Genomic DNA, 14,725 nt, shown 5'->3' with positions numbered 1-14,725 from the left:
TGGTGCCTTTTCCTCTGTGGAGTGGGTGTTGATGAAAATATTTTTCCTTCTCCGAAACTTCCTGAACCAGTTCTTTCTTGAGGTAGACTGTATGAGACAACAAGTTGTCACCAACAGAAGAAACTATGACCTTTATTAACCAAGGTGAATTTACTTAACCAAGAGGGTATTTGTAGTTTATCTTTTATCCCCAAATTTTCTGTGTCTAGGTACCTTCTGAGTAGGCCTATAATTCCTGCCTTCAGTGTATGTATCTTCTATAACCTAGCAGGGGTATGTGGTGAAAATGCACGGGCACTTAGGTGTTGGTAGACGGGATGGAAGAGAGGTTGAATCTAAGATAGACCCTTTAGGGCCGAAGGATACTCTTACCCTTAAAAACAGGACAAAGATCTCAGATGAATCTGGCCTCTGCTCATTCTCCACAGGGGTAAGGATCTTTTTACTATTGGGACCCAGATTAATTCATTCAGGCATCTCTAGGGAGCCTTTTTGGAAACATCCCAGCCACACATACTAACACAAGTGCTTCTTCTGACTAGCTTTTGCTCCTTTCACCATGTTTCACAGTCTGTTCTATTATAGCTTCTTAGGTTATGTTATATCCTTTAATTTCTAGCCTCTTCATTCAGTTTCTGTAGCAGAACACATGAAATTGAGATGAAGTCTTCAAAGTACTCCACATGATAATTGTTTTGTCTTTGTAATAGCTTAACAAATCTAGGTTTTCTATGTTCAAACAAACAAACAACTAAGGGAGGATAAATATTGTTAGAATCCAAAATGCTAAGAAGGAAAAACAGATAATCTGAAGAATGTACAGTAAGCCACTCTCTTGACATCCTGGCTGCTCTGCCTTTAAAATATATCCCAAATCTGTCCACTCCATCTCCATTGCTACTGATCCTCTTCAACCCATAATCATTTTTCACCTGAATCAAAAGCAATAGCTTCTTAATTGATTTTGCCCCACTATAATATATTCAAAACAGAGCAATCAGTGTGAGCATTTTAAAATACAAATAGAATCATGGCACTCTTTGCCGGAACATTTCTTTTTTAAATTTTTATTGATTTCAGAGAGGAAGGGTGAGGGAGAGAGAGGTGGAAACATCAATGATGAGAGAGAATCATTGATCGGCTGCCTCCTGCACACCCCCTACTGGGGATCGAGCTCACAACCTGAGCATGTGCCCTTGACCGGAATCAAACCCGGGACCCTTTAGTCCATAGGCTGACGCTGTATCCACTGAGCCAAACTGGCGAGGGCCTAAACACTTCTATGACTTCCCAAAACCGGTTTGGCTCAGTGGATAGAGCGTCGGCCTGCGGACTGAAGGGTCCCAGGTTCGATTCCGGTCAAGGGCATGTACCAGGGTTGTGGGCACATCCCCAGTGGGAGATGTGCAGGAGGCAGCTGGTCGATGTTTCTCTCTCATCGATGTTTCTAACTCTCTATCTCTCTCCCTTCCTCTCTGTAAAAAATCAATAAAATATATTTAAAAAAAAATGAGGATTAACAAAAAGCAAACAACAAAAAAAAGTACAAATTTGTAGTCACAAAATAATCATGGGGATATAAAGTAGAGCACAGGGCATATAGTCAATTATATTGTAACAATTATGTACGGTCCCATGGGATCCTTGAAATATCTGGGGACCACTTTATTGTAAAGTATATGATTATCTAACCACTATACTGTACACCTGAAACCAGTACAAAATTTTATTAAAGGTAATACTAGAGCACCAGCAATGACAAGATCTCGGGGCAGAGATTCAGGTGGAAATGAATATGGATTGAAAAGAGGGTCAGTAGCAGTGGAGATGGAGTGGACAGATTTGGGATACATTTTAAAGAAAAAAGTAATCACAAAGGCCCTATGGCAGGAAAATATATGCCTGGTGTGCTTGAAATCAGCAAGAAGGCTGAAATGAGCTGGTGCTCTTTTGTCATTTAGCTCTCAGCCCAAAATGCGACCTTCTCAGAGTTATTCTCCTCAACCACCAATTTAAATTGGCTCTGTACCTCCCTTCCCAGTCATTATATTTTTTAATTTTAATTTTTTTAAGTACAGTTTACCTTTAATACTATTTTGTATTGGTTTCAGGTGTACGGTATGGTGGTTAGATAATCATATACTTTACAGAGTGGTCCCTGGATATTTCAAGGATCCACCTGGGGCCATACATAGTTATTACAGTATTATTGAGTATGTTCCCTGAGCTCTGCCTTACATCCCCATGATTATTTTGTGACTACCAATTTGTACTTTTTTATGTATTTGTTTATCCTCATCTGGGGATATTTTTTCCATTGATTTTTAGAGAGAGTGTAAAGGGAGGGAGGGAAGAAGAGAGAGAGAAACTTCAATGTGAGAGAGAGACATCGCTCAATTAGATCAACATAAGCTCTTAGCCAAAAGAGACCAACAGCAGTAACCCCAAAAGATTGGTAATTCTGATTCATTAAATTTGTCACTCATAAATATGGCATTTTAGATAAATTATTCTTGCCATAATTCTGTAGGTTATCACTTGTTAACCCAAAACTGTAATCTTTCCCTTTTAATACAGTAAACTTTCAAGAAAGGAGAGGAATACATTCGAGATAGTTTAAATAGTGTTTGAAAAGTTAAAGCATCTTGTCATAGAAAGAAGTAGAAGATAGGCAGTCTCTTCATGCTCTCTCAGATTCCTGTGGTCTGTAAGTGTAAGGTGATGTAAGGAAGATCTTTTGAGGAAACAAACCTCTTCATATAACAATTCCAACGATACAGATATTTCTTTCTGATGAAGTTATTTGTTTCTCTTATAGAATTTTCATCTCATTGATTACCACTTGGCAGCATTCATCACAGTGATGCTTGCAAGGAGGCTGGTATGGGCCCTCATCTCAGAGGTAACAGTTCATTCACTATATTCTATCACTTATAGCTAGAGTTAGTTACTAGAATGGGGTCAGATTGAAAACATGAAATGTCCAAGTATAATTTAAATATAATTATAAATTTATTTTACTCCCATGTGAATTGTGTTGGTTCTTTTTAAAAGTTTTTCCTATAATATATTTAAAAGTCAAGTGTGATATAACTCAAAAGAACTGTTAGAAATCTCATTTGTCCAGTAGGAGTTTCATTTGTAGCTTCCAAATTCTTCAGTACAATACAGTCTTTCTAATTTTTTTTAAAAATATATTTTATTGATTTTTTACAGAGAGGAAGGGAGAGGGATAGAGAGTTAGAAACATCGATGAGAGAGAAGCATCGTTCAGCTGCCTCCTGCACACCCTTCACCGGGGATGTGCCTGCAACTAAGGTACATGCCTTGACCGGAATCGAACCTGGGACCCTTCAGTCCCCAGGCTGATGCTCTATCCAGTGAGCCAAACCGGTCAGGGCTACAGTCTTTCTAATTTTAATAGTTACAGTAAAATTGGATGAATTTTAGATAACTATTGATATGAAGTTTTATGTAAATAAACAGTTGTATCTAAAACATTGTTTCAAGTAACATTCACTTGAAATTATGTCTATGCCATTTGTAGAGTTGCTAGCCAGAAGCATTTGTTTCAGTTAATTAAAATTTGGAATTTTAAAATAACATCCAAATTGGCATAAGAGTAATCTTGAAGAGTAGAATCTAAGTTTAGTGGTCAGTGGAGGAAAGAATTGGGACATTATTAATGTGATCTTTTTAAAAATTAAAAATTGTTAATAGAATTGGCCATTGTTATAATTTTTTATGTATTTGTAAACCCCAGTTGGGGGAAGGGGATAAATGTGTTTTCTTAAGATTTTTTTATCTTGTGCCTATAAATGATTACCAAAAAAAAATTAACTTAGTTAAAGAGGCTAATAATTTTAATCTTGGAGTTCATAATTCAGTGTGAAATTTTGAATAAATAGTTACTATAATCACAGATAACCAAGGCAACTTTTTCTTCACGGGAAGTTTTTGTGTCTATAAGCGCTAATTTTCAGGAACCTTATTTCTACAAACACAAGAGTAATTGCAGATATTAAATCGTGAAAATCATTTAAATTAGAATGAAAAAATTGGTAGTAGGATCATCTGTTTTTCACAGTGGGAAAGGCAGTTTATAACCTTTTCTTCCAAGTTCTTTATTTAGGTTATGAAAATAGATGTTTACTTTTGGATATGTTGAGAAACTATGTTCTTTTCTTAGAGGAACTCGGTGGAGAGTTATGATTACATCTATTAAAACAGGCAGGGAGTGATTTTGTTTCATCTCCTCAGATACTTAAAAATGGTACTTGTGTATGTCAAATTAGTATGTCCAGTTAGTGTGTAAACCCTTCCTAACTGGGGATCTACCTTGGAGCTACAAAAATTATAACTTGAAGTACTCTGAAATACTCTATTTTTTCTTTTGCTAATTGTTTCACAATAGTTTTAACAGTTTTTGCGTAAGCTTAGCTGGAGAGTGCATTAGCTGTTTGTTAAAGAACCTGTAATTCTTACTGAGAACAAAAGATTTAAGCTAATTTTAAGCAGATTTCTAGTCAGATTTAAATCTGTACCTTAGTGTCCATTAGAAAGGGAATATTAAATAATTATGGTATATCAACATAATGGAATAAATAGCATGCAGCTATTAAAATGATGAAAATGTCTTCACTTACTGACCCATAAGATACCAAGTGAAAAAAGCAAAGTACATAAGACAGGTGAAAGGAATATATATTACCTTATATATGAGTAAATTATCTCTAGAAGGACATATAACTAATAATGGCCTGCCTACTTGGTGACTGAGAGACAAGACCAGTAGGAGGGAAACTTCACTACAAATACTGTTAAACATTTTGTATTTTGAGCAATGTCAATTGAATATTTTATCTATTCAGAAGTTTAAGAGCTATATAGTGATTCTCTTTCTAAAATACTTAAATTTGATGGATAATATCCCTCTTAAATCATCTTTCCTTCCTTCTATTAAAATATGTTTGCCTTTTGTTTTGCTTATATCACAGAAAGGACCCCTACTCTGAGAAAGACCAATCATTTTTAAGGAGAGGCTGGAGGTAATTAATTCAGAAAGCTAAACACTGTTCTGGGAGGAATACCTCTCCAACTAGATAGACTGTTCATTCACCTCCATGCCCACCCTACTTCTCTGCTTGCTCCACAAGACCAAAAGTTACTTACTGTTCTTTCACCAACCTGAGCAACTCTCTTTTTAAAAAGTTGTTTTTCTACATAGAAGAAGAGTACATTTTATTGAAGAAAACTTGGAAAATACTAAAATATTAAGCAGAACATTTAAAACGATTACAATGCCATTATTAAAAGAACCACATTTTGATATATTTCTTTCTAATTTTTATATGCATATAGAGAATATACATATATATAAATATCTGTATATATATCTATATCTATATATATCTATATATCTATATATATATATATTTGGGGGGGCATTATCTGTATATTGTGCGGCTATTTGGGACATTATCTGTATATAGTTTTAAATCCTGTATTTCTAACTTAACCTAGTGTAAGGAATATTTTCTACTTCTTACTTGACTAATTCTTGCTTATTCTTTAGATCTCAGCTGAAATGTCACTTCCTCAGGTAGCCTTCCCTAGGTTAGGGTCTCCTGTTATTTGTTCTCCACAGCAGCCTACTCTTTTCCTATAGCACTACTTGTCACAACTGTAAAAATAATTACTTCTGTAAATGTGAGTTTAATACGTGTCTGTTTTGGTTGATCAGCCTCATGCAGAGATCTTGGTTACCACTGTGTCCCAGGACCTGGTATATCTGAAATGGGCAAAAATTATATCTGAGCTCTGCTGTTCTGGTGACATTGGGCAGAGGAGCCTTTTTATTTTTAATTGTAAACTTTTGAGAAAGGAGGCAGCGGAGTAATTCCAGTGGCTTAAATATCTTCCCTAGGCTTTGAAACATGGGGTACGTTGGCATGAGGTGTATCAGAGGAGTTGCATACAGCTATTTACCCTGCTCTGGCTGAGAACAGCTGGAGACTTTCTTACAGTTTGAGATGTGAGCAGTTCATTATGGTATTAATTCAACTGTTTCTTTGCATTTGTAAGGAACTATGTAAATAGTATATATTGCATATATATTATATATGCTATGTAGTATGTTGGGTAAAATAAGAAATGGGTATGTAATAGAAATCTGAAAAGCTCCTTATCCCCTCCCATGTTATTGAATCCAGATAATTTTTCCCCCCATTTCTGGGTTTTGATTCTGCTGTTTTAGAGGTTATAGGAATCGACCATTTTCTCCTGCATTTTGCTCATTTTCTTCTTCCTAGTTCACTTTGAAAGAAAATGGCATTGCAGAGCTTCATGTTTAGACTAATATGTTTCTTATTATAGTCAATCAGTTTTAAAGATTTGGGATTAAAGAAAAATGTTTGAACAGCTGTGATATAAGGTGATTATGCCGTATTTCCATGTTTACAAAAGTCAGAAAAGAAACTTTTGTTTATATAGGAATTTGTCAAAGAAGATATTTTTTGAAGCTTCAGTAATTTATTAAACATTATTTAGGAAACAGAATGGGGGAAGGAGTCAAAGAAAAATGGAAACTTACTACTGTTGAGGTCATTATAATCTAGTCTGGAGTCAGATAAATTAATATCTTTATATACATAGAAGTCCCTTGGTGGGTTATTAAAATACAGTTTCCTTGACTTGTGGTTTTGGTCCCTATATCTGATGAGGGAAGTCAGTAGGAATTAGCATGTTCAGTAAGCAACCCAAGTGATTCTGATGAATATAGTTCATGGACCGTACTTTGGGAAATCCCAATGTAAATAAATTAGATAATATCATAAGAACTTAAAGAAGGTCTCTATGAGGCACTATGGGAACAGTTAACTGCCTGGAGATGTCTTAATCTTCAAGAATGAGGAAGATAGGTGGGGTGGGACAGTTTTTCTTCTTTTTTCTTCCTTTCTCTCTCTCTCTCTCTCTCTCTCTCTCTCTCTCTCTCTCTCTCTCTCTCTCTCTCTCTTTCTCTGGCACAGTTTAACTTCCACTAAATCTACCAAGTTCTTATTTGAGTCACATTGTTTTTGTATAAGGTGATTTATAAAATGTTCCTTTTGGTGCTTCCAAACTTGTAGGCCACTAAGGCGGGTGCAGCATCTATGATTCACTACATGGTTCTGATATCAGCTCGCTTGGTGCTGCTCACTTTGTGTGGATGGGTGCTTTGTTGGACGCTCGTCAATCTCTTCCGAAGCCATTCAGTCCTCAATCTCCTTTTCCTTGGCTACCCGTGAGTACTCCAGTTTTTCCATTTTATTAGTAAGAAATGATTTGGGTCATGCAGATGATAGTATATAAAGAGAGTATAAAAGAGAGAAAAATGAAATTCTTCAAATATAAACCAGGAAATACTGGAAAAATCAGTGAGTAGGGTGGCCTTATAATTTATTTTCTAAACTGGGATACATTAGATATAAACTAGGACTTCCCCAGGAAGCCTGAGGAGTATAGCTCTCCGACCAGTAGAGAATATGTTTTAATTTACTCTGTTCACCAAATAAAGTACTGGCTGTATTGGCATAAGTGATGACTAATGTTAGTTGAATAAACTGGCTAAAGCAGTCTTACCATTTTGGTCAAATTACTTTGAACTTGGGGTTCATGTTACAATGTATGCCATATTGAGGCCCTATAAACTTATGTACTTTTTTTGACCAACATCTTATTATAAAACAAAATGTCAGCATATGCATATCAATAACTAGAGTTTGATATTTGGTTACAGTCTTTTTTTTTTTTTTTTTAAGTAGAATTCATATACAATAAAATTCACAAATCTTATGTACATTTACGAGCTTTAATAAATACCTGTGTAGCCCTGACCGGTTTGGCTCAGTGGATAGAGCGTTGGCCTGTGGACTGAAGGGTCCCGGTTCAATTCCGGTCAAGGGCATGTACCTTGGCTGCAGGCACATCCCCAGTAGGGGATGTGAAGGAGGCAGCTGATCAGTGTTTCTCTCTCATCCATGATTCTAACTCTTTATCCCTCTCCCTTCCTCTCTCTAAAAAATCAATAAAATATATTTTTATAAACAAATAAATAGATACCTGTATAATTCAAACTGCTATCCCAATATAGAACATCATTACTCTGAAGGTTCCTTTATTCCCCCTTCCAATCAACCCCTAGCCCCTGGTTCTCAGAGGCATCCATTGTTTTGATTTATTTCTACTATAGATTAGTTTGCCTGTTCTGAATTTCATATAAAAGGAATCATACGCCCTGACCGGTTTGGCTCAGTGGATAGAGCGTCAGCCTGCGGACTCAAGGGTCCCGGGTTCGATTCCAGTCAAGGGCATGTACCTTGGTTGCGGGCATATCCCCAGTGGAGGGTGTGCAGGAGGCAGCTGATCGATGTTCCTCTCTCATCGATGTTTCTAACTTTCTATCCCTCTCCCTTCCTCGCAGTAAAAAATCAATAAAATATATTAAAAAAAAAAAAAAAGGAATCATACAGTATGTACACTTTGTGTAAGGTATCTTTTACTCAGCATATTGTTTTTCAGATTCATCTATGTGATTTTATGTGTCAGTAATATTTCATTGTGTGAATATACCACAGTTTGTTTATTTTCCTATTTTTGTATGCCTGGGTTGTTTCCAGTTTGGGACTCTTATTAAAAATAAAACTGTTATGCACATTCTTATACAAGTCTTTTTTCTAAAGATATATTTTCATTCTCTTGGGAGAAATTTCTAGGTGTGGCATTGCTAGGCCATAAGATAAGATTATATTAAGTTTTATAAGAACCTACCAGACCTTTTCCCAAAGAAATTGCATCATTTTATCCTCTTACCAATTTTTACTAGTAAGAGTTATGGTTGCTCCACATTTTTGTCAACATTGATGTTTTCTGTTTTTTTAAATTTTTGCCTTTATGAAGGGTGTATAATGGTATCATCTTATACTTATTAAACTAACTACTTTGCATAATACTAGCTAATACTTTCTTCATTGGATATTAGTAGATAGCAAACATTTATTGAGCTCTTTTTATATGCTAAATGCTAGGGTAAGTGTTTATAAACATCACCTCATGGAAACATCACAGTAACTCAGGAGGTAGTGTATTAAGTCTGCTGTAACAGATTCAAAATATCACTAGCTTAAAAAGGTTAGAAATGTGTTCCTCTCTCCTGTACAGTATGTGTGTAAGTGATCTTTGATAGCTGTGGCAGCTCCATGGTGTCCAAGGCTCCTGCTATCTTTAGTAAGTCAGGTGTATCTCAACTAAAAATTCTGTTGCTATAAAGAATGGGAGAACAGTAGCTGTTGGCAGACAATTAGCAGTCTTTGCCAAAGGTAAAGACAGATTAAGAGATTTAAAAACTTACTCCTGGTCAGACAGTTAGTGAGAAAGTCTCAGGTCTTTTTTATTCCAGAGCCCTTGTTAACCATTACATTCTCTGTATTCAGTAGTTCAAAGTGTGGTTCCTAGAACAGCAACATCAACATCTCCTGGAAGTTTGCTAGAAATAGAAATTCTCAGAATCTACCCCAAATCTACTGAAACAGAAACTCTAGAACAGTGGTTCTCAACCTGTGGGTCGTGACCCCTTTGGGGGTCGAACGACCCTTTCACAGGGGTCGCCTAAGACCATATATAATTACATATTGTTTTTGTGATTAATCACTATGCTTTAATTATGTTCAATTTGTAACAATGAAAATACATCCTGCATATCAGATATTTACATTACGATTCATAACAGTAGCAAAATTATAGTTATGAAGTAGCAACGAAAATAATTTTATGGTTGGGGGTCACCACAACATGAGGAACTGTATTAAAGGGTTGCGGCATTAGGAAGGTTGAGAATCACTGTTCTAGAAAGTAGGGCCAAGCAATTTGTCTTTTAACATGACCTCCAGATTATTCTGATACTTGTTCAAGTTTAAGAATCATTGCTTTATACCATTTATGGGTCTTAAGTGTAAGCATGAATTTATATGGGTAATCACATAGTATAAAATCAAGGCATAATCAGATTATGCAGGCAAGGATGGCAAGAAGGGGCTTTGTATTGATTGTACTGTGGGTAGGTCTAATTATATTGTGTAAACAATTATAAATCTGTTTCAATATGTCTAGATTAACATTGTAGGTGCTTTGAGTTGAAAACAGATAATTATTGTATTTACCAACAACAGCTGGTTGAATCGGTTAGAACAGTGGTTCTCAACCTTCTGGCCCTTTAAATACAGTTCTTCATGTTATGACCCAACCATAAAATTATTTTCGTTGCTACTTCATAACTGTAATGTTGCTACTGTTATGAATCGTAATGTAAATATCTGATATGCAGGATGGTCTTAGGTGACCCCTGTGAAAAGGTCGTTTGACCGCCAAAGGGGTCGTGACCCACAGGTTGAGAACCACTGGGTTAGAAGGTTAACTATATCTGATTTGAAAGGCTAATTATGAGTATATCAAGGAATATTTTGTTCAAGTTTAATAGGATTATCATTATCAAAATGGCTAGCATGCCTTTTCATTTCAATTTAGGTATATAAAAAAGCTCCCTTATTCTTGAAAGCTCTCCACACCCCTGTAAAACAATGAAATAGTCTTGTAATTTAAACAAAATTTAGGTTGAAATATATTTACCTTCTTTTCAAAAGTTGTATAACTTTTATCTAACTTCAGTTTAAAAATTATGAGAAATTTAAAATACTAGACAGTGGCATTAACTACATCTTTATTGTTTATTTATAGGTTAAAAAAGAAAGGGATTATTTTCTGCCTCTAAAAAAAAATGTGATTCTCAAATCGCTTCTCAGTTTACTATAAGTTAGTCCAAAGACTTACAGTTTTAGCGCGTATATTTATTTTGAATCTGTCCCCTGTTGTTAATCTCTGCTATTACATTCTAAACTTCCACCTAGTCTTCTGATAACCCATTTTCCCCTCCTCTACTCCATTTTTCATTGTAGCTAGAATGATTTTCAAAATGGAAGTTGAATCATTTTATTAACCCTCTTTAAAAGTTCTTTAATGAATAATTTCCTTTACCTTACAGAGTGCTCCCTGGTCTAAGCCTTTGATGCTAAATTTCCACTTTCTTTCTATCCTGTATCAGTTGTCTATTGCCACATAATGCTGTAACAAACCACAAAACCAAGGTAGCATGCTACAATATGTATTTACTCTGCATGTGCTGGGGTCAGCTGGAAATCAGGAGGCTTTCCTGATCTTAGCTGGTATTAGTCACATGTAGGATTGACTGGCTGTCTGTTTAGGTAATTAGAACAACTCAGCTCGGAGGTGGGGAACCTAATTGGCCCTGATCGCTGGCCAGGCCTGGGAACCCTACCTGTGCATGAATTCCATGCACCAGGCCTCTAGTTACTTAATAAGGACTTAGGGAAGTATTTTAAAAAATTTTTAAGGAACCAAAGTTTGGAATAACTAAGAAGTTATGAAAAAGATTCAGTTCTTTAACCAAGTAATTCTGCTTGTAGAAATTTATCATACTTGTGGAATTTTAAAATTATTTTACCAAATAGTTACTGAGTGCCTAGTATGATTCAGCCACAACTCTAGGCATCAAGGATACAGCAGTGGATTAAGCAGACTAAAATCTCTGGTTCATGGAGTTTACATTGTAGTGAAGGATATATAGACCAAAGGAAAAAAAAACCATACCAAATAATAAACATGTAAAATATATGGAATGGTAAGTTCTGTGGAGAAAAATAACCTGGCAAGGGAAATTAGGAGTGCCTTTGGGAGTGGGTGGGTGATGTAGTGGAGAGGCAGGGAACTCCTGACTAGGAAAGAAAACTGTGTGAAGGGCAAGGTATTCGAAAATTACCAGATGTACACAAAGATCTGTGTAGGAAAGTGCTTATCCCATTGATATTTATGGTAGTGGGAAATAAGAAACAGCGTAGGTTTCCAGAAAGAGAGAAATGGGTAAATTATAGTATAACTATATGAAAATACTATAGTATCTTTAAAAATTGTTACAGAAAAGTACTTAATGACAGAAAATGCTCAATACACCCAAAGTTAAAACAGCAGGATATAAAACAGTTCATACTATATGATGCTAAACATAGAAAAAAGTATAAAGTCTGTGCACCTAATTATAAAAATGGTTATTTTTAGGTGATTAATATTTTGTCATTCTGACTTTCTGTAGTTTTCTTTTATCTACAATGAATATATATTGCCTTTGTGGGAAGAACTGAGTTAAAGAGCTTCCCAAATAATGAATTTTTCATCAGCAAAATCCCCGATATATTATGTTCACTCTGGTGGATCCTGACTGTTTTACTAACATAGTTGTGCGATCTATGTGAGGTGGCATCTGTGGCCTCATTTTCATGTTCACCTTTTTCTGCAGGTTTGGTGTTTATGTTCCTCTCTGCTGTTTCCACCAAGATAGTAGAGCTCATCTTCTTCTCACAGACTATAACTACGTGGTTCAGCACCAGGCAGTGGAGGAAAGTGCCTCAACTGTGGGTGGCTTGGCCAAATCCAAAGACTTCCTCTCCTTATTGCTGGAGTCTCTCAAAGAACAATTTAATAATGCCACACCCATCCCCACCCACAGCTGCCCTCTATCTCCAGACCTCATTCGCAATGAAGTAGAATGTCTGAAAGCAGATTTCAACCACAGAATCAAGGAAGTTCTCTTCAACTCCCTCTTCAGTGCCTACTATGTTGCATTTCTCCCCCTGTGTTTTGTGAAGGTAAGTGGTTATATGTGCTTCCTCGATTTGTGTGTGAATGACATAAACTGGGTATTTCTTATTTAATCCCCCTTTTCTCTGTCTCCCCCTTGGCAGCCTGGATGGTGGAGTTCGGCTGCATCTGGAGTGCACTAATACCGCTCCTGGTTGGCGGATAGGTATTTCCATATATGTGATGCACCCGTGGTGGTCCCTTCTTTTTTTCTCCCCTCCCCCCTTTTTTTTAAAGTTTTTTTCCTTTCAGTTTCCCGGGAGAATAAAACTTGTACTTATAATAGTATTAGTATGTAGTAGTTTAAAAGAGGACCAAGGTTCAATAAAATTTAGCCTACTGTGATTGATCTTAACATGGTTATCAGGAGTTTCTTTGATTTTAATCTAACCTCTATCTAAACTTCAATTTACTTCAGTAGAAAAGAAAAATGGTCTGGATGTCACTGGGCCCAAAATCCTTTGGCACATTTTAGTGCCTTTCCTTCACTTGTTGAGAAGCACATCTGCAGCCGGAGTGGTCATTCTCAGAGAGCTCTCACTTCTTCCAGAAAGGAAGCACTTAAGATACAACTGCCTCTCCCTCCCAGCCCTACCTCACACAGTCAGAAAGTCAGGTTGAAGGATTTTGGAGGAGCCTGCTCTTGAACTTTCTGCACGGACAGCAGACAACCAGTGCATGTGTGACTCAGTGTGGCATTTGTCTGCAGGGCATATGTACACACACCCATCTCTGCCTTCTTGTTCACTGGTACATGGGTCATTTCTCTCTCTTCTAATCTCTTCCAGAGTACCCAGTACTATGACATGCGCTGGTCGTGCGAGCACCTCATTATGGTATGGATCAATGCTTTTGTCATGCTTACCACACAGCTGCTGCCATCCAAATACTGCGATTTGCTACATAAATCAGCTGCTCATCTGGGCAAGTGGCAGAAGCTTGAACATGGGTCCTACAGCAATGCTCCACAGCACATGTGAGTAGGCCAGAGGGTAAAACCATATAACACCTTTCTACATGCTGCTGGTCATGTTTATTTGCTTTGTATGTCATTCTTGTTCTTGGCTTTGAACATTTAATTTTTAGTTTTTGTCTACATGGATGCTTGTCATCACTCTAAACTGAACGCAGGGGACATTAACTCATTTCCACCACCATCCTTAGTCCCTTCTTAAATGCCTCCTACCTTTGAACTGCCCAATCACTAGAGTGTCTAATTTGTTTCCCAAGCTATAATCTTGGAGTTTTCTTTCAGTCTTAACCCTTTGCCAAAGTTCAGAGTCATGATATATTTTTAATTCTCTTTAAAAGACTATAAGATCATCTTTTCATCTTCATTGCCACAGCTAAACAGGTGCTAGCTAATCATCTCACGCTTAGGTAGCTGGAATTTCCTTCTCTCATCTTTTCTTTCTAATAAATGCAAGTTTGTATTTTTTCTGTACTTTTAATTAATTTTTTTCTTTCCAAACTAGCTAATGAATATTTCCCTACTTTTCCAGGATTTAATGAAAACTGCCTCCAATTGACTTCTCTCTGAGTATTCGTTTCATTGTGTCCCCTTGTCAGTCATTTCTCTGCATGGTTCCTCTGACCCAAAATGGCTAACTTTATAACCCTTTGTTCTCTCACTAATGAGCCTTCATCATGCCTTTCTCTCAGATCTGGACCATCTTCATCTTCCTCCCTTTTTATAATTTGAACATTTCACAAATTCCATCACTTAGAAATTCTTCCCTAATTAAGTGGGACAGATTGAGGTGACCTTCCCTTCCCCTCTCCCCTTCACAGTCCTCCCTTCAATTATCTGCCTTGATGTCTGATACAGATTAGCACAGGCCTTCAAGCCCAGGAACTGAAAGAGATTGGGCCAGGCTGAGAGAAACCCGACTGTGGGCAAAGGACAAATTTCAATAAAAATTGAAAATACAATCCACAGTACTAGTACTGTACATCTTCAGGCTCCTGATGGCACATGGCC

The 14,725-nt window shown here is 36.7% G+C and overlaps 1 protein-coding gene across 3 annotated transcripts in view; it reads left to right on the top strand.

The window, feature by feature from the left end:
* Positions 1-14,725, top strand: part of TMEM39A (transmembrane protein 39A) — a 32,613-nt gene that overhangs the window by 13,777 nt on the left and 4,111 nt on the right. The window contains exons 1-5 of one of the 3 annotated variants that reach the window (XM_036349223.1): positions 138-430; positions 2,819-2,902; positions 7,128-7,282; positions 12,404-12,752; positions 13,533-13,720. In XM_036349223.1, the coding sequence (XP_036205116.1) occupies positions 287-430; positions 2,819-2,902; positions 7,128-7,282; positions 12,404-12,752; positions 13,533-13,720 (920 nt within the window). In that variant the 5' untranslated portion in view covers positions 138-286. Of the gene's footprint in view, positions 1-137; positions 431-2,818; positions 2,903-7,127; positions 7,283-12,403; positions 12,753-13,532; positions 13,721-14,725 lie in introns of those variants that run through there. The other 2 variants (XM_036349221.1, XM_036349222.1) reach the window with 2 other exon arrangements.

Source organism: Myotis myotis, unplaced genomic scaffold (assembly GCF_014108235.1).
Source record: "Myotis myotis isolate mMyoMyo1 unplaced genomic scaffold, mMyoMyo1.p scaffold_m19_p_2, whole genome shotgun sequence".
Classification (NCBI taxonomy): Eukaryota; Metazoa; Chordata; class Mammalia; order Chiroptera; family Vespertilionidae; genus Myotis; species Myotis myotis.
Note: the sequence above shows the minus strand (reverse complement) of the source record. Positions and strands in the feature narration are given on the sequence as shown.